At 40.9% G+C, this 26,422-nt stretch overlaps 1 protein-coding gene and 1 long non-coding RNA gene across 2 annotated transcripts; one reads left to right on the forward strand and one right to left on the reverse strand.

Moving 5' to 3' along the window:
• vax2 (ventral anterior homeobox 2) lies at positions 1-25,951 on the forward strand. Its single transcript, XM_046065793.1, has 3 exons — positions 1-1,070; positions 5,512-5,699; positions 21,474-25,951. The coding sequence occupies exons 1-3, from the start codon at positions 836-838 to the stop codon at positions 21,969-21,971; spliced, it is 921 nt and encodes a 306-aa protein (XP_045921749.1). The 5' UTR covers positions 1-835; the 3' UTR covers positions 21,972-25,951.
• Positions 14,837-17,548, reverse strand: LOC123981126. The gene is made up of 2 exons (XR_006827680.1): positions 17,244-17,548; positions 14,837-15,289 (listed from the first exon to the last, which is right to left on the reverse strand). It is a non-coding gene; the product is annotated as an uncharacterized LOC123981126 (long non-coding RNA).
• Positions 25,952-26,422: the final 471 nt, after the last annotated feature.

The raw sequence follows: 26,422 nt of genomic DNA on the forward strand, positions 1-26,422 counted from the left end.
ATATTATCCACACACCAACGTCTCTCCTCTGTCAGTGTAGGCAGGGTGTTCCAGCCGCCCCGCTCCGACGTGATGTTTCAGCTGCAAAGCAAATTATAAAAGCTGACCAGAGTGCTCCAGACTTTATTTGAGAACAAATGTGACCATTTCCCATTTCCCGACAGTCCCCTCCTGCAGGGTTTTCAACACAGACATCTTTTCTTGTGAGCTCTCCAAAAGCAGAAGACCACCGACTACCCTTATGTGGCCGTCTCACCACCAGCACCATTCAATCAAGGATCCGCAGAGGCAGTGGATCTGACCGGGGCTGAAGTAACAGGCAGCTGCTTTGAACAAACCAGGAGAAACTTTCCTCCTTGGCTTGTGCACCACGGTGAACTGTGATCGCTGCTGTGTGGGTTTTTTTTGTGTGTGTGCCGCCTCTCACTTTATTTCCACGTGGGTGAGCAGTGTGAGCTTGTGTTTGTGGCACCTCCCCGCTCCTCCATAGATCTGGTTGCTCACTAGCACCTTACAGGCTGCACTATGCAATTCTGCTGCACCTCCTGGCTGCTGTAGTTAGAACAGGATCTCGAGATACCTCCACTCCCCCCTTTGCCTTGGTTTGGACTCCGGACCGTGTGTCATGCCGAGACACCTGAAGCGCACCCCGGTCCCTTTGCAGGACCGCATGGTTCCTTTGTAACTGGATCTACTTTTTTGTAGGAAGAGGAGGGCATGTTCCTCTGGTCTCTGGAGAACACTTGCAAAGAGGAGAAGAAAGTAGAAAGACGAGGTTAAGCAGTACTGACAGACGGAGGGAGAGATAGTCTTAGAGAGTGTAACTTACTTGTAGATGTTTGATCAGGCCACGACTATGGGCGATGGGAACCACCGCTGTGGACCCAACCCGCTCTGTCCGGACCGGATGGAAGCAAAGTGCCGCGCCGAGATAGGGAGCCGGTCCCCGGTTCAGAGCTCCACCGACACCCCGGGGACATCAGCGTCCACCCCGACGTCCTCTAGCGAAGACGGACACGACAAACTTTTGGGAGTGGACCCTGACTACTGTCGGAGGATATTAGTAAGGGGTAAGTGGACGAACACAAAACAAAAACTGATTTATTCTGTGCGTAAAACTAATTGGAATCTGTGAGATTTTCCAGGAAATTGGAAGCTATTTTAACTTCACTGTATCCACAATTATCCCAATTATCGAATATACTACAAATATTTTAATAGGCTTCACCCCAGACATACAGTAGCCTACAGCACTGACAGTCCCAGCTATTAAAATAATAAAAAGTAGAAAATATTAAACTTGGGACAAAATCAAATATAAAAAATAACCTGACTGTGGAGTTGCTGGTGCTACTCTCATTAAACAAACAAACAAACAAAAATCAAAATATTACTTTAAAATATAATGGACTGGTACAAGGCAGATATCAGTCAAAAATGTGTGTAAAAGTTGGACTGATGCTCCAGGACAGACTTTAAAAATCACAACAGCTCTGGTGCAGGATGGACTACAAAAAAAGCTCCTGCTGTAGTAACAATGGGGTACTTTCACTTCCGTGGTACCTAAATGATTGTAACACCAGACCACGCCTGTAAACATTAATTTCACATAAAATTATATTGCAATATGAAATTAAATAACTTAGAAAGTAGTTGTTTGGCGCAGGCTTTATCTGCTGTGACAACCCGTTTGTTCATTTGAAAATATAAAAATTGATTGGCCGGATCAATAGTCAAAACAATTACTTAGGCCTATATATAAAATTCCCTAATTATTTTTCTCACATATGTTTTGAAAAAAATCTCTTTTACACGTTTCTGTGTGAATGTTTAAAAGGAGACCTTGGAGGGGGGGGGGGGGGAAACAAAGGAAAACTGTTCAGTATAATCAGGTGAAATTCACCCCTCGAGGCTTAGGCTATTTTGCTTTTATCAACGACAAAGCTGATACAAAAATCATCACGCAGCTCTCCATTAACAACCACTCTAAAGCGGTGTGTGGATTAGGTTACTTGCCAATAGCTGATTGTCTTTGAACGTTATGTTAATAAACATCAGAATATTATTTAATTTATTATTACTCTGAGTGTCCACGCCCTCCTGCAGGAGGCCAGCAGCCTCTGAATGATGCTGAGATTTTTTTTAAATCCAGAAAATTAAGATGAAATCACTACAATCAGCAAACACTAAAACATCTGTTGTCATTATTTTTATCTTATTTTATTTTTATTATAAATTCTATATCCTTAAAGGTAATTTTAGAGTCATATTTAGTCCAAGTAGCGCAAAATAGTTTCCATAAGTTACAGGTTAAATTATGGAAAATTAATCTGTACAGTAAATGTGTGTTATACCCCTGCAGAGAAGCTTAGAGGGCACCACGTTCCAATAATATAAAGAAAGCATGTATGCATCTGTCTAAACCTGTAGGTTATTTGAGGTTATTTGCATTGAGGGCGTGTGTAATTATTATTTCAGCATGTAAACATATAGACTGTTACAAAAATATCAGAATTTAGAATACATTATTATGTGAGGCATATTTTGAGTCACTGTGAAGTTTCCTGCATGAAGGATGCGTTTTATTCGATGCTTTCCAAGAACAAGTCAGCAGATTGCACGGTTCCCCTCCATTCAGAACCTCGTAAAGAAAAACGCTAAAATTAAATTGCAAGTGGTATTTCTGTGCATAATTTTTTAGCAGCGGTGTTTAACTGTTTGCTTAGGACAGAATCGATATGTCGGCCTATCAGTTCTCCAATTCTCTGCTATGGGCGAATGCTGTGGATGTTATGCTTGCTGGCTGGTTAGTTTTATCTTTTTATTGACCGTTTAGTCGTGCAGCGTCCTCTTTCCTATAGGCTAAAGAAGCAGCTCGTTTAGCGGGAGAATTGTACAATTTATATAGTAACGACCAGTTTTAAATAGTACACGGCACAGAGCACGAGGGAAGGAGAAACACGTGAAAAAATGGCGAAAGAGAGAGAAATTATGGACGTGGGTGCAGATGTATAAATATATATATGTATATATATAAAAGGCCTACATCTAAAACAAGCAGAGCGATCACTTCCAGTAAAAAGTGTTCTGTCATAGTTTATTATTATTTATTATTAGCCTTCTATGCTATATATCTAAGCTTCTAAGCCTTATATAAAATTTCTCTGCTGATCACACGACCCCCCTGATGTTTTCACATGAGCTCTGGCAGGCAGGTGTTCGCATACTCGCTATAAACGCATGTGATTCATCAGCACTGAGTTGGACATACTGCCGTTAATGTGCTGCTTCACTCGCTGGTTAATGGTGTCCATCAGAGGAGGAAGTGGCCTGTAGAAGGACGTTGGTGTGAGCCGGTTTTGGTGGATAACCTGTACAGTTCGCACTAAGGGAACGATACCTGCAGTGCCAGGATTTGTTTTTGAAGCGGGTCTGAATGCTCGGTTTTTCCGCAGAGCGTCCGGGGTCACCAAGAGGTCAGTCGGTCTGCGTACAGCCGCTGGTTCCCTCCTCTGCTTGCAAATGTTTCCATCACAGTTTGAGCTGTTATTTTCGCTCTGGAGCCGATGTGTAAATGTACGCCACTGTGTGTCTGTATATTAGGAGGGTTTATAGCATATCTGGCACAGAATGTCTCTCGGCTGGCGACACATTATGCAAAGTCATTACGCCTGCGTAAAGATGGAGACCTCTCAGGCAGGTTTCATTACGTTGCTTAGGCCTGCAGGCTGACCAAACACTTAAGAATAACTGCCTGGGACACTTCGATTGAAATAAAGGTTTAATGCAGTTCAGGGCGTACATAACTGACTATTGTTCTGAGTTTCATTAACTATTTTAATTCTCCTGTTGTATCTAAAACAGCTAGATTTTACGCACCGATTCTCATTCAACTTGCTGTATTTAATGACCCCAAATGTTTTGTTTCCCTCTTCATCACCACGCTGTTACACTACTTTAATACAAGGGGTGATATCCCTTTCCAGCAAGTCTAATTTGTCTTAATAGCTAAAATAAAATAAAAAATATTTCAACTTTAGTTTAGTTTTCGAGTGTTTTGGTTGCTCTAGCTGGTAGCCTTCCTAAAGAGACATTATAGATGTTCGGTTCAATCAGTTTTGTTTCATATTTAATTCAGGGCACTTCATATTTTATTGGATTGCATATTTTATGACTTAAAAACAGTGGACAAAGAGGACGTGTTGTCTTGCCTGCGCCTCCACTGAATGTGATAAATACAAACAAATAAAGGATTTTACTTTGGGAAGTCCCCCCCCCCCACCACCAAGGATATCTCTCTAATATTTAAATTTATATCCTACCATATGTTTTAAAAAAAATTATATTTAAATTAGTTCTGATTTTGCGGACAGGCTTTAGTTGATCAATCAAATCAGCTGAGATTAACAGCAGGCAGCTTGCAAACAGGGTGGAACAAATGACTGAACTTTAAAAAATGGACCAATAACCCGGACAAGCTAAAAAAAAAAAAAAAAAAGGTCAAGTAGCCTATTTCATGAGTTTTTGTTTTTTTCAGGAACCCACACACACTGTTGTTGTTGTTGTTGTTGTTGGGGATAAATAATGACGCACACCTTAGAGACAGTTGAGACTGAAGCTTTTGATACATACTCTGACTTGTATGGGGTGAATTAAATGTCGTGCAGAGAAATAAAGCAATGCTACCTTTTTGTGCAACACTTGATAGCCCAGTAGTTCTATGGTCAGGACAGATATTCAGAGCTCATAGTCTACCAGACTTATACCCCCGAAACTGGGGCAAAGTGAGCAGAATTAAATTAACATGTATGCGAATTTTCATTGCCATTTGTTTCTGATAAAGTTTCCGAAAATGTATTGGATCCGCAATGGCTTTGATTCAAGGATTTTAATTTGACTTTTAGTTCATGAAAACACAAGGTGTGTTCATTTTCACAGAACAGAGTCACGTGGACTAACATTACGCAGGCAGGGCAAGGGTAAATTTAGGCGTTTGAGTTGATACACGTGGGAAATCTCAAGCCTCAACCTTTCCCCAAATATCTGATATATTCACTGAATATGGATTATAGACTGTGATGTGGGCAAACTGTAAGAGTGTGTCATTATTGTGAGCACTCACAAATCGGTCACACATTTAAGCACAATTAAAGAAAATAGTTTGTCCTAATTTGTTTGCTGTCCAACACGCCTACAGTAGGGCCTAATGTATATAGATATTAATGACAATTGGGCCCTTCTTCAGGTGTGTCATAAACACTCCAATAACACACATGTAGCTTGTTTTATTCAAAGACGCGACATCCATCCATTTTTCCATTTGTAGCTACATCAGTTTGGGCCTTTGTGTGTTTGGTCGCCTAAAACTATACCGAAACGGTGATTGCATTTAAATTTTAATGTAAATGGATGAATGGATTAATAAATTTTATGAAAACCATTAGTAGCCTTGGCTGTTGCATCTCTTTCGAAAATATAGCTACTGAGACTTTGTGTTTTTATTCTGGACAGATGCCAAAGGCACCATCCGGGAGATCGTGCTGCCGAAGGGCCTCGACCTGGACCGGCCCAAGCGCACAAGGACCTCCTTCACGGCCGAACAGCTGTACCGGCTGGAGCTCGAGTTCCAGCGGTGCCAGTACGTGGTGGGGCGCGAGCGCACGGAGCTCGCGAGGCAGCTGAATCTCTCCGAAACACAGGTAAGAAATGTTGTCTTCAGCAAGGCTAAATGCTGTAGGGCGAAAAAGGCAATAACAACAAATAAAGAACTGATGCTGTAAGTATCTTTTAATGAAAAAACAATTTACTCAACTAGCTAGTAGCTTAGCCATGTTGCTAGTTAAGGCCTTAGCATAGCCTATGCTATAGCATATTTTATAATAATAATAAAAAACTATTAGGCCTATATTATTTATTGGCCAAAGCCAGCGATGTTCTTTCAAGTTAGCCTAATATTTCAAACGATTTGTCTTAGGTGTATTTGGGGCCTTTAATTGGCTCCTCAGCCAATGAGAGGGGAGGATTAAGAGCCACGCCCCAAACCACTCTTCAGCTGGCTTCTTAAATGGGCACATCCGGGGCCTAAACCAGACTGAACATGTTTACAATCCCACAAGAGAGGCACGAATTTTAATTGAGATGCGTAGCCTACTCCACACAAACAGACAAAAAAGTCCCCCATATATAGGCCTCAGGTGTGTGTGCACGTGCCAATAGAGGCCATAAATGAGCATGAAGCCTAAGGCCTTATAGTAGGCTCAAATTCCATTTGCACAATTAGTCCCTGTAGGCCTTGGCCGGATCATTTCTGTATAGGTCCATCTCAAAATATTGCAATTTTGTCCACATTTACCTACGGAAACATCGGGGCGTATTTTAAAACACTGTAGGCTACATGAATGCAACGCCACAGCCTCAAAAGTAAATGAGTCCACACCTCTCATGGAACGAAATTCAACATCATCAGTCTCGAAAATGGGCATTTTATAATGTGGCTATTGGATTGAATAGCGTGTGTGACAGATATAGGCTATAGCCTGTTATGCAAATTGGTGGCATCTTTCTTTCCTGATCAGCACATTTCAGTTTACATGGTTGTATTAGAAATAGAAGTAAACGCCACTCAAAAATCTTTATAAAATCTATGTGGTATAAAATTGCCTTTCGTGTGTGTGTTTGTGTAATGTAGTATAAAGACGCTGTCATGTTGCCCAGTAGATCGGCCCCGTCGGTGCATCCGGGCTCTTCTGAACACTGCAGACATTTCATGGCGCTCATTCATCGACGCCGCGCGCTTCATTCAAATCTTCCTGCAGCAGCAGGAGCCCATCCCCTCTGTATTTATTATGGGCGTCACCACCTAACACACTGACAGACCACACCAAAGACATTACAACACAACATTTTGTTAAAGCAACTATGATGGAGCTATAGAAGGAGAGATTTATGCATTAATAATGCACAAGACATGAACTTCTTAAGTGTTTTAAGCGGACCTTTAATTTGTTTTTTAAACCTACAATAAAATACAACTTTTATTATTATGGTTCACATAATATTACTGCACAAACCATTAAAGCGCGCGTTTTTCCAATTATGAGGTCTTAAGAAGAAATGGCATTTAGTCAACAGAAGGTTTATAACACAACATGGATGCTTGCTGTTGTGTCCTGTAGGCTACATTTCGGATTTCAGAGGCCATTCTTGCGGAAAGCATACATCTTGCGAATTTAATTGTATCATATTTTACCTAACGTTGAACCCCTAAACTACCTGCGGACACTTGTTACATGCAGTGCACTTACTTTTGGTGCCGTGGTCTGCAATCACAAAAAGTGTCTGTGCATTGGAAATGTGCGATCAGCATCGCCTCCTCTCCTCATAAGTAAATAATCCACAAGTCCTCTGTAGACAACACCTAACATAAAAACGGGCAGTTAGGGATGCAAGTTGGAGATGGTGACAGTTTCACAACGAAAACGTGGGAAATAAATCCACGAAATAAAATAACATGAAATTAAAGTAGGAGTAGGGTTATAATGTCGCCCATTTAATTTAATTGTGTGCAAATAAACACCCGGAGGCTGCAGGTTTCGAAGCCTTAAATCCTCTTGTGTGAAAACACTTGTTGCAGGAACTTTAGGCATCATCACTGTGGCTGTGGAGTACAGCAACATTAACATCCACCGACAAAAAACGCACTCAAACGTAGAGGTGGTGGAAAGGAGGTGTGTGTGTGTGTGTGTGTGTGTGTGTGTGCATTTTTGGGAGCACAGAGCAGCCACTGTGCCCCTCATTAGTGCTGACACTAGGGGTGTTAATGGGAGGGCCTCAGCTTCCTGCTGCTGCTGAGGAGACGCTGGGCAGCAGATGATTGGCTGAATGAAGCCGTCTGAAAACTGCCTGACCTTCAAGCGAGAACAAAATGTAAATAATAAAAGTCTCTAACAAAAGTCTCCCGGGTAATGGCGTGAAATATTATACCCATTGCTGTGAAATTTCTTAATGCTATGTGCTATTGAAGCAGCTTTTAAGCACGATCGAAAGGCTTTTAGTTGGCATTAGTTATCTTTCTTATTATCTTCATTCTGTTTGTGGCGTTTGCATATTTTTAAGCAAATGTGCCATTCAAGACTAATCATGCAAAACCACAGAAGGAAGATGGAAGCTCTCAAAGTTTAAGGTCCTTTTTAAAAGAGTTGGTTGGTCTTTTTTTCTGGTTTTCAGGTGGCTTACTGTGTTTGTTGATGTTTTTATTTTCGCCACTCAAGGCTTTCACATATTTCCCAGGAAGTAACTTGATTTTCATGTCCAAATTAAAGATCGCTGGGTTTAAACGCAGCTCCATTATAGCAAAGAGCGTTTATATGCTTTTTCTTTTTTTAGAAAGAGTATTCAGAGGAGATACTGGGCTACAAAGAAAAGATGCTATCTTCTATCTATCTGTCTGTCTAACATTTCTACAAATACACTCCCATACAGGCCTTCTTTTCCTGTGTTTTTATTTGTAAGGAAGTGACATGCTTTCTGTTGTGAGCTCTAAACCGTTTTCTTTCCTGGCATATCTTGTAAAAGCTTCGTGTTTAGATACAAAGTCGTGCTTTGGGGATTTTTTTTTAATCACAAAAAGTTCTCTGGGGAATCAATTTCTCCTCAATTTCGATTAGATTCATAACCTGAAATTAAAGATATTATTATTATTAGCCTATTATTGAACTTTTGATTTCAGTTAAAAACATAAAACCTGTTGTTTTGACTGTCTCTCACTGGCACTTAATACATCTGTCGCATTTAACTTCGGCTTTTTTCTTTCAAATTTCGTTGTGCCAAACTCAACTATTCCACACACTAAATGCAACATGGAGCTTTAGACTGGATTTTAGCAGAAAATCATGTAAAAAGTCACGTAATTGAACAAAAAACACAAACAAGTGAACTTCCCCTGTATTTTAAGAAACATTTCGAGAATTGTATAGCAACCAAAATACGATTAAAGCATTCTTACACACCGTAATTATAAACTTTTGTAAACGTGACACGTCTTTAACAGTGGCTGAAACACAAATAGCTACTAATTACAGTAATATGGGAGGTTGGGTCGTTAAGCGTTTTTTAACGATGTTTTGGGATTTGGTCGTTGACCCATGGGGTAACTCCAATTAGTTTGGTCAGGTAGGCTATTCAACCTGATCACGCAATGAGGCAGCAGACATTGGAAACACAAAACAACACACACACACACACACAGTGGCTAAAATCTTCAGCCAGACTATCACACAATTATAGAAACTTCGAAGGGAAAAAATGGCCAATGTTCAGAAGCCAACTGGAGTAATGCCTGAAAGTAAGATATTGTGTGATTATTAGAAATAAAGAAACGTCTCAAAGTCTCCAAAGTATCTCGCCAAGATGCACAGAGCTTGGATTAAAGATAAAACCTATACAAAATTTAAATTGTGGCTTCCAAATGTATTTATCACGCAAGTTTTATGGTAGTTTTGCTTTAAAATTACAAACAGAGTGACGCAAGTAAACTGAAAGTCTGACCTCTGCGCACAATTTCTTCTCCAGAGCCCTTTTTCTTGATAAAGTTTCAGTCAGCAAACTAAATCCAAGCCACACAGCGTTAAATAAACAGGACAAAAGAAGTAAATATGAGAAAACGGGTTGATTAAAAACGCCTAACTGGGTGGAGCCCATATGCTACTTATCGGGGGTGCTGCATGGTCTGGAAGGCAATCGATCTACTGCTTAGGCCTTTTGTTCGCTTCACAACTGACACGGACATTAATAACATTAAATACTGGTCAGTTGCCCTAATTATTTTAATAATAATATACAATATGCATAAATATTCAGCCTCGTTCTGATATTTGAACCTAAATGCAACCAAAACGCGTGAGAGGAAACCTGGAACTCTTCGTGCGTTCAGTGATCACGCAGCTGTAACGATACTGAGTAATCCCTTACCAGCCCAGAGCTCTCCCTTTATCCCGGCAGGTGGCTCCCCGCTACAAGGTAACTCAGCAGGAGGGGGGTGGTGTGTGTGTGTGTGTGTGTGTGTGTGTGTGTGTGAGTGAACAACCCCACCCTACACCCCACCCACACAGTTCATTTCTGTTACCTTTATGATCAGTTTGCATGAAGGACTCTGGATGTTCACGGATGCTTCAGCTCTTATTGTGAAGGTATGTTGTGTTGATTCCTGCAGGTGGAGTTGGATCATTTACATTATATCTAATTCATGCTTGATATGACCACAGAGAAACAACCTTAACAACAAAACCTAATATACTTTTTCATCTCAAATTATATTTTGGCTTTGCAGGACTCTTAAGATGTAGGCTATCACTGACTTATTTTATGAACATGTTGGAGACAACTGTTCACATTTAACTAAATTCCACACACCAAAATGTGTCAAACCACTTTCTGCAAGTTTCTTTTGCATGAAGACGACAAAAACTTTACACATTCCTTGAAGTGTCCTGCCTGCTCCGGCTGGTTTGGCAGTGCGACTCCAGGGGGTTTTAGGACACCATGCTGTGTGGTCACTTTAAGCTCTCCCACAGTCCTCCTGAGTTGAGTGCAGCTGACGTACACGCTGCCATTGTATCAGACTATTGTTGTTTGCCGCCCGTCCATGGAGAAGCTATGGATTTAATGCTTTCTGGGCCAAGTTAAACTAGTTTAATCCTGCAACAACCGGGAGACAGCTCAGTGAGAGAATCATGTTTAATCTTGAATGCAAAGATAGCTTAAAAATACACAGATGTGGGCAAGTGTTTGCATTTGTTTTCCTTCTTTTGGTCACAGTTGTTTGAGGACACAATGAAACTGGAATTTTTTTCACTTGTTTCCGCTTTTAAGTGGAAGTCCAGCCAGGATGTAACTTACAGGACTATTCAAATGTGTTTTTAATATGTCACAATTGCCTTGCACTTAATATTAAGCTGTCACAAATTAAAACATCTTGTTGTGTTTTTAGAGAAGGAAACAGGATTTTCGGAAGTGGTTGTTTAAACATGCCATTGGTCTCACTGACTTTCAGCCTTAGTTGCACAACCGCAACTTTATTATTCAGACCCTAGTGTGTTAGAGATCTGTGTGTGTGTGTGTGTGTGTGGGACTGTTTCTCACTTTCATGTTCACACCGAGGCTCAGAAGAGTTGGCACTCACGAGTTGAGCTAACATGGAGGGCTTTAAAACACAGAGAAGTCTCTTAAACTTTTCTCATTTTTATCACAGAAAGCACCAACTTTTTTTTTGGTTAATGGGCTTTTAGATCATTGTAGACATTGTAGATCTACATACAGGAGGATGATCAGAAGTTAAACAGACAAAATCTAGCTGCAGACCCACAAGACGTTAACTTAAAAGATGTACCTGCTGTTAGAATAGAGAGATGTACATTTTATAGGAATATATTTGCTCACTAAAGTTTAGACACGTTGCTTCGATTTTACTGGCTCACACGCAAACAGAGAGTACGGAGGCCCACAGGGACAAATTATGGCAAAAATCAAAGACAAGAAACTTTTTATAAGGTTATTGTGTCAGAAAGTGTTCATTCAGCACTTCATTTACTGATTTAGCAGCGGAGAACACATTTCCAGTGAGTGTACTTAGGTACTTGATATGATTTAAAACCACCACCACCTTAATGTGAAGCAACTGACCTCGGACAGGTGTGCAAGTCATCTGAGATCAGTGTCACACTTCTTCTCATGTTTTGCCTGCTGTCTTTTCTGTCAGACGAACAAAGTCTTGGATACCAAACAGCCTCAAGCACAGTTTAGTGATGCCAGTGAAAACTTCTAAGTGATGCCTCTTATTGCTGTCTTGTATTTTTACCTCGTGGCTTTCCTTACCACTCAGAGGTGAGAGGTCAGGGTTGGCCACAGATCAGTAACCCTGGAGCTGCTCACACTTCTAGAGTGTTTTTAGTTATCTAGGATCTTTTTTTAACATGTGGTGTAATTCATCTCTGAGTATCTTAAAACAACCCAGAGAGACACGCTTTATAAAAACGCTTTGTATAACTATAAACCTGGTAAATCTGAATTCTTCTGGTACCTGGTAAATCTGATCTGGCCTGCCGATATGAAGAGAACTGAAATAATTCACCTTTTTGTTCCTCTTCGAAGACAAAAAAAAAAAGACTCAGTTTGGTACCATGTACTGTAGGAAAAATCTCCAAAATACATCTATCTGTGTTTTCCTCTGCAGGCTGAGGCGAGAGGAGACAAGATGACGAGTTGTGTTTATGTGTCTACGTACAGTGAATGTCCTCGCTGTGTGTATTGTTCTCCATGACGGCCCAGACAGACGGTGTCTGGCCACTTGTCTGGAGCATAGAGGACGTGGCCATGACGTAAATCTGTGCAGATGTAGCAGAGAAGCAGCCGCACAGTACGGGGACTGTCCAAACACTCAGAATAGAGAAAGAGATAGGAAGGGACACAGACAGACAGACAGACACTTGCTGCCATTGTGCTTTCAGTTAAAATGTTTGGGCTTCCTGTTGTAAAGAAGCAAACACTTTCCTCTTAACTCGGCGGTGACCTAAAGCAAGAGCGTCATCTTCAGAACAAGAACCTTTGTCCGACTCGCTGATGGTCAGGAAGAAACTGTGAGGCTCTGATTATCTAATCAACTGATTAGTCAACTGATTAGATAATCAGAAGAACATAATGGCAATTAAGTCGTATTTGCCTTTGTCCTTAATTACTCTCTCAGATTGAATTGACTTGTTTCATCAGCTTCTGACAGAGTGAAGTGTGTGTGTGTGTGTGTGTGTGTGTGTGTGTGTGTGTGTGTTTGATTGCATGTGAAAAGTGAAAACCTCTTGTATCCCATTTTGCTGATTTACCTGTTTTTACCAGTTAAAGGATTACATGGTCCTCCATATGTTTGGAAAATTACACCATCCTTTGACACACACACACACACACACACACACACACACACACACACACACACACACACACACACACACACACACACACACACACACACACACACACACACACAGCGGATGCTTTAAATCTGACCTCAAGTTTACAGACCAATCAGCGTGGTCAAAAGTTTTCCAGGTACTCATTTTGTGGTTATAATAAAATGTAATTGCAAAAATTCTTTGTTACAAGAAAAAGTTCTTTCCGCGAAACCTACCTAAAATATCAAAAGTGGAAGTACTGCTTATGCACATTGGAGCGTTATTATATAGGCCTATGTATTATATAATTCAATTGTTGTAAGGATGTTGGTATGTAAGCAGCATTTTAATTTTGTAGCTGGACGAAGTGGAGGTAGATTGCTTTGTATTACTATACTATATTTGTTTTGAGTGTTTGTTTCATCCTAGATATTTTCTTTATTTAGATAGTATTTTCTTTTGCTAGGATTAGGGTTTGTTTGTCTGTTTTATTACCCTCAGTTCAGGTAAGGAAAAATGTTAACAAGGAAAAAAGGAACGAAGGAATGTCAGGAAAAACAACAGAAGAAGGATCCCATTCTAACGGCAAAAAAGAGGAGCAAAGCAATAGATTTTGTGTGTTAAATTAGTGTCATGCATTAAGGAAAATCAAAACGGAGGCAGCTGAATTGTGAGACCATCCTCTGTTTTTAGGCCTCTGTGTCTCGTTTTTACCAGCTGTGACAAAAACATTTTTGCCTGAGGTGATTCGAGTGTCTGCGGGGTGACATGCAAGAAAAGTCATGGACCACATTCAAACCCTGCTGGTTTCTTTGGCAAATGAGTGCAGCACTAGCATTGCAGCATGTGAAGGGAGGAGGTAAACACTGTTAAGGCCGCAAACCTGGTGGGGTTCACCCGGGCGTGGAGGGAGAGAGGGCGTTGAATGGATGGGGAGAGAGAGAGAGAGAGAGAGAGAGGGGGAAAAAAAGGTGGGCCTCATAAGTGCTTTTGCGCTAAGGAGGATTAGCCAGCCATATCTACCAGCGATTCTATAAGACGGGGTTAACCCTTGGCTGAACCTGGCAAGACGTGCTGCAGTAATGGAGGACCAGAACGGATTTATTCAAGCAAGGTTAGGTGATTGGGGGGGGGGGGGGTCTAGTGGGTTTCGAGGTTTAGGGGTCAGGTAATATATGGTGGTGATGATGACATTGACGCAGGTTTGAGGGGGGTAGTGATTTAGTGAGGCAGGTTGAAGGTGTGAGGTTGGGCTGATGAAAAAGAGGATGGGGGCTCTAGGAGAACAGAACCAGGCTGTTGGATCTCCCATGAAACAGACATCAGAGTGAAGGGGGATGCCAGTGGCCGTCTTTGATCTACGGTTCTACTTTTCCAGAAGTAATTGCTGGAGGGGGGTGATTGTACCGTTGTAGATAAACATTGTAAGACAATACAACACATTAATACATTTTACTATTTAGATATTCTTATTTATTCTACTTGTATGCCTCGTAAAATGAATGTTCCTGAAGGCTGTTTTATTAACCACCAATTCACCTGCATGTCTTTGGACTGTAGGGGAAGCCGGAGCGCCCAACAACAAACCCCCTCAGCCCAAACCAGCTCGAGGTTCAAACCGAAAACCTTCTTGCTGTGAGGCAACAGTGCTAGCCGCTGTACCAGTGTTTTTAATTCCCAAGTTCCAAAAATATCTTTCAACAATGTTAGAGGAAGAGTTTTTTCTGCTTTTTCTGATTGTTTAGTGTTGCACAATATTACACAATTGTTTTAATTGTGACTTGCTAAGGGGCCGCAGTGGGGACATTAGCTTTAAGTTAACACCATGGTGCAGTATGTCAAACGGCAACAAATATGTTAATACTGTACATGGTCTCTTACAAATAAAACGAAACAACTGAAAAATAAATAATTTATTTCTCAACAAATTGTTTGAGGTTAAAGTGTGAATTGGTCTGTCAAATGGTCCACTAACCTGAAAGTAAAAGTTAAATCTACTAAAAAACAAGCCAATTGTCATTACAATAGACAATCGTTTTAATTAATTGGTATGGATGCCTTTAATATAATCTGTAACAGTATTTATCCATCACACACAGTTGAGTAAGTCGTTGGTCTCTTCAAAAAAGGCGACCACTGGTCCGTCACACTCACTAGAGCTGAATACATATTGGTTGCCATTGGTCCATAACATTACATATAGTTGAGTATCCACTGGTGTGTTACATACAGTTCAATGGCAGCTGGACCGCCTGGTACAATCTCCATGAAAAGAGTTTTCATTGTGTGCTGCGGATCATCACATGCCTGGGATCAGGGGGTCTGAACAGGGTCACCGTGGGAGCACCAAGCTGTTGGAGGGGTCATGGAAAGTGTGAAAGAATGTCACCAAGCGTCCTTTTAAGACTTTAACCTTCACAATCCTGCATTTCACTTTACATTATCGGCATTATACAGCAGCAGAGTGTGTCACTCAGATGTTTTAGCTAATGCTTTCCATCGGTGTAGCTTAGGTCAGTAAAGCTGAGAAGCAAAGTGATTAAAAACATACTGTTAAATCGGGACAAACTATTTGGAAGAAAAGACACAATTATAAACATAATATAAACAATCAAATTTCATCTTTATTCCAATTTTCTCCTGTGGCTCCTTGAGTTTAGCACAGTTGCATGCTGGGAACACGGCAGAGCTTAGCTGATTTATTGAACAGACACACATGGATGCCCAGTTGATCTGTACACTGGGTCTTGATCTGGCTTAACCTTTATACCTCTAGCCCAGTTTGCCTGCCGCTCTATTTGCAGCTGTCTGGATTCACTGCGCAGACCTCTGATTGGCTGAACTCTGCCCGGCTGATCTGTGTATTCATGCATGCCGGGCTGATCATCTCTCCCTGACCTTGTATTTAACCCGCCTTGCCTTGCCCCCATCTTTTATAATGTTATCCTCTGCATTGTGTCCCATTGCCCTAGTCCTTTGTCTAGTCCAGTGATGGACTAGTGGTTTTCTCTCTCTGGTTTTGTCCAGTCTTGTCCTCCTCACACTTGCTTTACAGCAGCCGCTTCTTGCAAACAGGATAAAGGGGTGGGACTAAATCTATAAACCAATCAGATGAAAGACAGTTACATTTGATTGTAGCTGTGGAAATGTGAGTTGTTTTTTTTTTTTAACTCAGGCTTACATATAAAACTGTCCCTAAGATTACACAGTTTTTTAAACAAATTAATTATTTTCTAAATGTTTTTGTCCTTTCAGTCAACAGAACAGGAGCCTCAGTGAAGGACATAGTGTTAAGATATCATAAATACTGTATATAATGGAGGGCTTTATTATTAAGTCATCAAAGAGTTTTACATTGAATTCTAAAACAATAGTATATCCGTTTGATTGCTACAAACTCATATCCTAAACCAATTATATTACATACATGGTCTCCTCTTATGAATATACATATTTTTACACCACTTCTTGTGTGACCCTTATGGTTTTCCCCTTCCTCTCTATACCCATAATCCTAATGCCATGCTGATACAGTTTCTTTGTTTTGTACTTATTAAAAAACAGACCTACTTCTTTAGAATTCACACAGAGTGGCAGAGACTTGTTTAAACTCACTGTCAGACAGAAAGGGGGGAAAAAATGAAAAGAAAAAAACTTTGTACACATCATTCACCTATAAAATATCACCCACCTCATCTTGAAAATCTCATCCTGCTGCTTTGCAAATCATAAACATTTAACAATAATACCTTTTTAGATAACAGTATTTTCTGTCAGACGCAAATGAACTAAATCAGCAGCTGTCTTAAATTATAAAGTTAGCGATATTCTGTGTATTTCTCATTATCAAAAAATCTCATACAAAGACCAACAGCGAAATGTATTATCTGTGTTTCCAAAGCTGGATACATAAATCTTATTCCTCTGTGCCACAGAACTCAATTGTTCACTATCTATTTAAAATGCATCAGTGAGCAACACTGTTGCACTGGGCGACACATTCCTTCATTACAATAACCATGGGCACTATTTACTACTGTTTGAGTAATGCTTTCTAAAAGCTACAGTGCCCAGCAGTTTCAGAAAATTCCTTAAATCGACATCTGGTCAATCAACATTTAATGAAATGGCTGTGAAAACAAGACAATCAATCTTCTGTTTCCACTATGTAATGATCTAAGGGATGATTGACCTAAACACACAATGACATGGATATTATAATGGGAATGTGTTTAAATATAACTTCCTGTTGCCCTGTTTTTATCTCACCCATCCTTCCACCAATCTTGGTTCTGCCACCCTCACCTTAGTCTTACCCTCCTTGCCCAGACTCTTCCTGGCCTTGCCCCAGCCTTGCCCCGGCAGGCCGGTGCAGAGGGTGAGGCTGGGGCAAATGCAGGTCACGCCACATCCAGATATCCCTTGGTAATCTCTGCCCCAGCTCTGAACCCTGGATCCCATTAAAAAGGATTTACGTCCAATAGTGTAGATGTACCAAAGGCAGCTTTGCTTTCCTCTCTTCTCATCATTTTCCCCCCTCTAATAAAATCCCTGTAAAACACCAGCAAGCTTTTTTTTTATTCCTTTTTTTCCCAGCAATGGATAGTAGGACTGAGATGTGAACAGAGGGACTAAGCCACACCCCCAGCATAGGAATGAAGGAGAGGGATTGGTTGGGAGTTTGATCTGTAGTGAAAGCTTTTTATCGGCTGTGGCTGTTGCATGAGTAAAAGGCAGAGGGAGATCTCAGAGAGGCAGTGTGTGAGCTAACTAAATATAGCCTGAGAGAAAGGAGAAGAAGCTACACAGAGATCTTTTCTGATGCTTATACCCCCCCCCCCCCCCCCCCCCCCCCCCAACTACATCTCCTCTATCCCTCCCTCTGTGCTTCTTTTGCAAGTTTACAGTAAGACTTGCTGGCATCAGTATTTCTTTCTGAGCTCTGGGAACCCCTCCGATCCCATTATTTGTATCATGGTCTGAGCTGAAATGATATCACTTGCCCTAACTGTCTGTTGAGCCCACCTTTTCAGTGCATTACACTGTTGTCAGCACCAGCCGACCTGATTACCTCCACACGATCCACACCTACGACTGGCTTATAATTTATGCCACCCAAATGGGGCGAGCTGCTTGTCACTCTGGCTCCGGTGTTTTAGAAGATGAACGAGAACTAGTGCCAAAGGTGCTGTGTGATCACGCTACGCACTGAAAGAGAATATCCTTAGCAAGTATTAAAATGCCCTTGAGCAATTATTTGAGGGAGCTTCAGGGCAAATCTTGGTCTTTAGCTGCTAAATGCTCCATTATGTTCACCATCTAGTTGCTAATTTTGTTTGTTGCTGAGCAGGTAGTGTACAGTGAGGTTTCAGAAACAGCTGCCTACTGCAACAAAAAACAACACTATCAGAGCGGTGACTGTGAACCAGTAAAATTCTGGGCCGGACAAACAATGAGCTAAAACTCGTTGTAAAGCTCTTTAAATACGAAGAAAGCCGCTGAATTAGGTGATACATCATCTTCACATTGTCATTTGATTTTGTGATTATAAATATATTGGTTGTAGGTGCTTTAAAGGCATTGGAAATAGAAAAAAACACGTTGTCATTGAATGTGAACTGGGGTACTGCAGAATCTTCAGGTACCAATGTTGTCTGGCAAAAGGGTCGCCAAGAACAAACCTTCAGATGTGATTGGTTGGGTCTAGGCATGTTGCCAGGACCGGTTAAAATAAATTGACATACCTCTTGAGAAGTGTCCACGTTGTTATGCAGAGTCCTTACTCCATCAAACAAACAGCTAGTTAGCCTGTCGTCTTATGGAAGCCTTCACACAAGTTCTTTTACAATTTTTTTCACAGCCTTAAAGATAGCGGACATTTGTACAGAGGTCTTAAAAGGCAAAACATCAAAGCACAGGATGAAAACGCAAGGCAGGCAGAATGGAGGGGGGACAGTTATGCAACAAATGTCCCTGGTCAAACGTGATTAAATTGTCACCAGGTTTTCAAGTTAAAAAGTGAAATTCTGTCAAATTTGAACACTTTGAGTTGCAATGAATGAATGTGTGCGCACCAGATTCTAAAGGTTTTCTCAGAACAAGCTTATGCAGCACAACCCATGTTTTTTTGTAGCTGAAAACCTGGATAGAGAGACCATGAAAAGTAGTTTTAAAATAGTGAGGAGTGCTGCGCCGGTGTGCTTTGGGGTGTAACGACAGAGCTGGACAATACAGGAAAGACTATGATAAAAATGTAACTACTAGAACAATGATTTAACTGCAAAACACATAATCTGCTGCATGAAAGGGTGCTTCTCCCTAGAAGGCAGCGCTTAGTTGTACTTGTCTAACCCTAACCCTAACTTATGAGCAGGCTCAGATGAAACTATAAGATCTAATTCACTGTGTGCTTAACGATCCTTTGAAGTTACTTTGAGACTAAATGGAGGTTTAGAGGCTATTTGAAGTGTGTAAAATGAACCATCGGTGAAACTGAAACTTTTTGATATTGACCTTAAGACCGTTGTCTTACACCCTCGTGTTGACGAGGATCTCCACACACGAAGGTCTACTGTTTTACTGATAAACGGGGTCATGTGAGAGGTTCGCTCGCTGCAAGTGTGTGTGTGTGACTGTCGCATGTTTGGTTCACATGTGACCTCTGTGAATGTGTGTGCTCACATAGTCCTGCTGTGTTTGCGTTGTACCTTCATTCATGTGTCATACTTCATTAATTTATTTGCGTGTGTTTTGTTGTCTGGCTCTTGTGCAATCAACAAACAATTATGAAACTTTTTATTTAATGAAGCCACAGACCCTTCACAGGCTTACGCATTTCTGCTGTTACAGGAGTTTCCTTTTTAGTCGTCTGCCTCCAATCCCCACTTATCAGGGATTAGATTACTGTATTTCTACGAAAAATCATGAAGAGGCTGGAAAGTCTGTCGGGTATGTAAAGAATGTTACTTCTGTTGGCTAAACTTGAGGATGAGTGGAAAGAAGAGGAGAGATAAACATGCTTGTTGCGTGTTGTAATACACTCATCTGTTGAGCTGATTTTTAATGAAACAAACATACTTTTTGATTTATGACATAAGTCAGATCGAAACCGAGGATTTTAAAATGCAAAATTGACTGGAGTCGACATGTTGCTGTACCACAAATGATGATTTATACTCTGGTCACACATCCAAAGAATCACAAAAAGGCAAACATTTCATTATGTGGTAACATAATTCATTCTTGGGGTGAAAATAAGTTTTTTGTCAGTTTACAAAATCCGAGTAAAAAAAACTACAGCATCAATTTATCATTTAAATTCTCCCCAATGACAACAAGTCAAGACAAGTACCAAAGTATTATCCACCATCCTGCATGCCACACTGAGAGGGATACTGTAGGAGGTTTGAAACATGAAGAGCAGTGAAAGTCGGTTAGGATTGTATACATTTTTCATGTGTGTGATTCCTCTCAGTAGTGGCTCTCCGTGCTGCGATTTGTGGGACTCCTCCCCCCGTGCCTTCCAATCATCATCCCACCCAGCCCAACTTTTGCACACGCTATACATTAAAGCAGCGGCCTATCAATTAAACATGGTGGACAAGGACAGGCAGAGTTCACTGAGCTTTTCTCAATCTACAGTGGGTGGCGTAACTGCTCATGAGGTGAAACTAAAGTTTGCTGCTCTGAGAGATGACGATGGCGCAGATTTTCCATTTTCACTTTCTTTATCCTCTAGAGCCTGTGCAAACAGCTTTATTTGTGGTGCATTTGCATACTTTGTCTAATCTGTTCATTTGTCCACTTTCTAGGGCTATAGTGAGATTTTTATTTTTATTTAGCTCATACTCCCAATCTGCTGTACAGCTCTTATATCACTGCACATCCCCATTTGTGCATTTGTAGCCTGTTAGAGCCGTGAAGTGTGAGAGGAGGTAAAGTGCGTGGGACCATGATCAAATGTGCAGGGAAAACAACAGAGTTGATCCAATGGCTGTTGCCGAGGGATTACAGCATCTCTGCTTGTTCTGCATGGATTTATGTGCGTATGAGTGGTTTACATTTTTGTTGCGTGCGCTCACTGCTTGCAACATGCTACAGTGTGGATATGCATCAAGCAGAGATCAAGTCGTTCACACGTGTTCAACTTTTGGGCATTTAAGGAGGATGTAGGATGTCAGGATGAGATGGACTTACAGCGTGTTGAAACATCAGTGATCTTCACACGTTACAATAATGTAACAAAGAAGACAACAGTGTGGATAGCTCAAGAGTTAGGAAGCACTTCTTGCAGAATAAGCTTTGTGGTATAATATAAACACAAAATAACTAAAATCTGAAGGATTCATTTGTTTCTGTGACAAGAACATATAAAACTGATTTCTTAACATTTTCAGTCAGTGCTCCACGATGAAAAGCCTTGACAACGTTTTCTAGCCCTTTAATTCTGATTTTACTGATTCAACCACTGACAAAGTGTGTGGCTGGGACAACAAATTATAACGTGAAACTTTCTTCATGGTTGTGTTGTTGCAGGTCAAGGTGTGGTTCCAAAACCGGCGGACTAAACAGAAGAAGGACACCACCAAGGATTCCGACAAACGCTCCTCTAACACGAATGAGTCGTTGGCCACCTGCAACATCCTGCGCCTCCTGGAGCAGGGCCGCCTCCTGTCAGGCCCTGTCCCGCCACCTAACTCCCTCCTGGGGCCTCCCCACTCGGCACACAACGGCTCCCTGCTGAGCAGCCCGGGCGGAGGCTCCTCCACCTCTCCAGGGATCAACAGCAGCACTCCTCCCAGCTCCCTACCAGGGGGGACTTTCGGGCTGTCTCTGCCCTCGCTGGGTGGCACCCCGCCATCACCGCGGCTGGGCGTCCCGCCACCGCACTCCCTCTGCTTCTCCATGCCGCTGCTGGGGGGCGCTCATCATGAACTGACATCTGCCTACGGCTGCGGTTCATCAGCGTTTGAGCCGTACATGCGGCTGGACAGGAAGGAGGCCGATATGGGAGGAAAGAAGACAGTTTCTTAGGTAATGTGTCCCTCTTTTAGGACACCAGGGGCCTGGGACTTGTCGGGGTAAGAGTTCTTCTCCTCAGTCGTTCGCCATGCCGCCTGTTTGACACTTGAGGGACAGCAGACACGGGAAAGAAAGCACCCTGGATCATGAGAAATGTGAGAAAAGGAAGAGACCGGGTTGCTTTCCTTGCGGCACCATTTTGTGCCACAGCACTGTCGGGCACACTGACACAAAATGGTGAAAAGGACGCAATGTGACAGAGACTCTGGCACATAAAACAAACAAACAAACTGAATTACTGCAGAAATGCTGTGTGTATGTTGTGTGAACCCTGACAGACAGATGTTTTTATTGCCACTCTCTTCGCAGTGGTTTGTGACTCTTCACTTTTTGTCCAGTGAGTTTGTGTGTGTGGTTTTCTCTCTCTATATATACAGGCCTTCATTTACATCAGGAGAAAAAAACATACTTGACATGGATAATTCAGACAGAATCAGTGTCTGAATGGGAAGAGTGGTATTTCAAAGAGAGCAGTTTGTACACATTTCAGTACATATTCCCAGACAAGTGGCCATGTTTGATTTCAGTTAATGTGCTATCACAATATGGAAGAAACACTGAAGAAAAAAAAAAAAAAAGAATTGTAGCGTTTTAATATCGGTCTGTTTGGTGTCCAGCAGTAGTTTTTGTAAATTCTTTATTTGGTTGTATTTGTGTGTGAAATAATACGTGGTAGAATCTGGACAAATGGTGCAAAAATCACATATCTTGATCCGATAGTTTAATATAAAAGAAAATGAGAAGAAAACAGAGTAGTTTTGTGAGAACGCTGGTTAGACTCTCCCAAAGCATTTATGGATCAAGCTTTGGAGTTGCCACACTCGTGTCCTCCAATCGCAAAAGCAAGTCAAGGTCAAGCAATGACCTTCAAACCCAGTGCAAACTTGAAATTAACTTTTTAGTCTGTGATTTGCAGTTTCCCTTTGTGGCAGTTAAATAAGACTCAAAGAAAAAGGTTTGGACAACTTTTTTATTCACAAAGCCAAATTTGTGTAGGGCGGAAATGAAAGCGTCATTCTGCTCTTCAATGAGTCAGCTATAGTCTCAATCCACAGATCCAGAGATTTCTCTTTTGCATCTCGTTTCTCAGTGTAGTTTGGACTAGAGCTTCAATAATAACTTGATTCATTGATTATCAATAGAATATTAATCTGCAATGCTTTTTTGTAATTTTTGAGAAAAAATACCAAACATTTCCTGCTTCCAGCTTCTAAAACATGGCAATTTGCTGTGTGCGGCATTTTTTTCACCTTTTTAAAATGTTTTTTTTTTTTTTTCTTCACATTTCATAGACCAAGTGATTAAATGATAATGAAAATAATCATTAGTTGCAACCTTAGTTGGTCCTATTGAGTCACAACACCTGTAGAATCTGCTCCTGTTTTACCCTGCAAGATTTTTCTACTTTAGGTTGGCCATTTTATGGTTTGCGACATCATAACTATCAGAAGTACTGTTTCATCAGGTCATATCCTCATCTCTAGAAATCACAATTTAATGTTACCCAGGAAACTTAGGTTGCAATAAGCTGCAGCATCATGTGTGTCTTTTTAATGATATTTTAGTTATTTTTTGGTATTTTGTTTGCCCCATGATTCCCTTTTTGATGTTTTACTCTGACTTTTGGCTCACCCTCCTGTTAGACCATACCACAGCCCATCTTAAATGAAAGAAATTCCTCTGCTTGCCCCTCATTGAAAGCACTTTATTTTGTAGATTTTTATACATACTCCTTTATCTCCTCCTTTCTTGCTTTTGAATCTATTTCATTAACTCGTTGTTGGGAACAGACTAAAAAACCTTCAGCAGCTTTAGTAAGAGTCAGTGTTTGGAGTCGGTTTATTTTTCTCATAAATTGCCAGAAAACTGGATTTCTGCTACACTTCTGATTGATTAATTTTAACCTAAATTGACCTCAAGATCTGAAAACAGCCTGCTTTGATGTGCACATTTCTCTGTGATTGTGGATTGAGCAAATATACAATAAATTCATTCAGGACAGGCTGACGTAGGAAGGAAAAATAATCAGCTGTAGTATTTTTTCCTCTCCCCATGATGCCATTTGTCCAAAGAAAATCAAAACTCACCTGCGAGAACCTGCAATTTGCAACAGTTTGCCCTCAATTTGTGCATGTCACATGACTTTTCATATCTTCTGTTTCTCATCTGTTTGCTGCTCCTCATTTTTTCACTTCTCGTTTCCCCGTGTATCTTGTCATTTCTAAGTTTCATCTCTTTGTGAGATTTATTAACGTTTCTCCCCATCCCTTTCTCTCACACTCGCTGAAGGTGACTCGACATCTATTAAAAAGAAGCGGACACTCTCATGACATCAATTTAAAAAACTGCTCACAAGTAAAGGCCAGGCTACATCTAAAACAGCCGAGCACGTTTCCAACTGCAGATACGTTTCTCGTGGAGTGCATGGAAATGTTCTGACCTCAAACTCCCTGTCTGTCGGCTCACCGGGCCTTTTTACACCTGTGTAGTGCCGGCTGGTAGCAGGTGATTTGTTGTTGTTGTGTTCAGACCCCAGCAGTGCTGCAAAAACCCCTGTTATCCACTCACTGCTCTTTGCAGCTGTGCACCTGTGCTGCTGTTGAACACTGTATTATTTTCTATAAGCACCATCCATAATTCACACGCTGTGGCATCAAATATTGAGCAAAGAGATGGAGCTGAGAGGTCAGGAGGCTTGCTTCTCGTGTAAGGCCCTTTCATGAACCCGTTTTTCTTTCTTTACTCACAACGGGGTTGTGTTGCTTCGTTGCTAAGTTGCTTTCCTGCTGTGTCATAAGCAAAACATAGTCTCTGTCCCCCTTTTCTGCTGGAATATTTGATTTTTTTTGTTGCAGATTTTAGAGCTAGGAATTATTGTGGATAAATGAGCTCTCAAAACTCTTAATGGATCTCATTTTCAGTTATATGTCAGTCAATGTGACAGGAAACGAAGATAAGAAAAAAAAGCTGATGACGTTGTGACAAAAGAAATCTTCTTACACTCCATATTTCCCTCCACATTCAGAATCAGCGCCACCTCGATGTGCTGTCACTGTAAGGTGGTGTATTGTAATGTAAATCTGCAGTTACTGTATTGTACGCTCAGTCACGGCGAGACTACTGAATAGTGGCTACTGGAGGAACGATTCAGCTTGAGGGGAAAAAGTCAAGGAGGTGAGACAACACTTCTCTTCCAGGCAACAGAGTGAAGTTTTGCAACGCCTTGCATCAGTTAAACAAAGCCTTTTGTTTTTATTTTTGCTTCTACCGCTTTTCTGCTTTCTTTTGCTTCTTTTTCAGGCAGCTTCTTCTCATTCCAGCTGAGGGGAAGTGTTGCTTTTTGTTGTGTGCAATCAGTGACATCTTGCACTTGTTTATGTTACCACCATCTCAGAAGCATTAAGGGCCTTCTCGTGGCTCTTGCTACTGCATCATGATTTTTCTGATGGGAAAAGTCCTTTTCAGATTGTGTGGAAATGTTCCTTTACTTTAAAAATGATCAGATTATCCTTGGTTTACCTTTTTCTTTATGCACAGCCAAGGTCCTGCATAGGCCGTAACTTCGTTTCTTTAAGCAGTAAAAGTTACTTAATGTCAAGCTAATGGCACCAGCTACAACTTATGATGAACCAACTCTATGTACATAGATATAAATTTATATATGAGTATATATAAATGGGTCTTTGCACAAGTTCTTCATGTCCGCTCCATGTGATTTTAACAGGAAAAACAAAATGCGAAGGAAGATTCAGAAAAAAAGACTTTATATATGCTTTTCAAATCTTTGTCTCATTAACATTTTGCACTTATTTAAAGAGGCTTACTTCAGTTTCTGGGCTGACAGAGCTGTTTTCACGCTCGGCCAAGAAATTGTACAATATGTATATGTATTTTTATTCATATTCATATAAATATATGTCTATGTAATTTGACTCCTGTGTTCTGTTTTCTTCATTTCTCACCGACCTTAAAGCTACAAAAAAAACTCAAATCCAAGATGCATGTATGGACCTGTGTTCTTTTAGTCTTAATCAAGAAACCATTTGCTGTACATTTGTCACAGCACAAAATTGTGATATGAATCACAAAAATATTTGAGAAAATCAGTTATTATAAACTTAGAGGACTATTCAGCTGAAATACAACTTTCTCAGCAAACATTACTGACATATGCATGTCTGAGCTCTTTCTATTCACATTTGAGGATTTTTTTTTTTACTGTGACTTCGCTCGCTCAAAGCTTTAAAAACCTTGGCTTCTTTGTCCTTATCGGTGTGACAAAACCATCAAGGCAGTGGACATTTTACTTTTCAGGTCATTTTATGGAGGTTGCCTTTTACTTCGCACCTTTAATCCTGTTTTGGTTTGAATAGTGGATCACAAAGAATGAATTGACCTGCCCA

This window comes from Micropterus dolomieu, linkage group LG12 (genome assembly GCF_021292245.1).
Source record: "Micropterus dolomieu isolate WLL.071019.BEF.003 ecotype Adirondacks linkage group LG12, ASM2129224v1, whole genome shotgun sequence".
NCBI lineage: Eukaryota > Metazoa > Chordata > Actinopteri > Centrarchiformes > Centrarchidae > Micropterus > Micropterus dolomieu.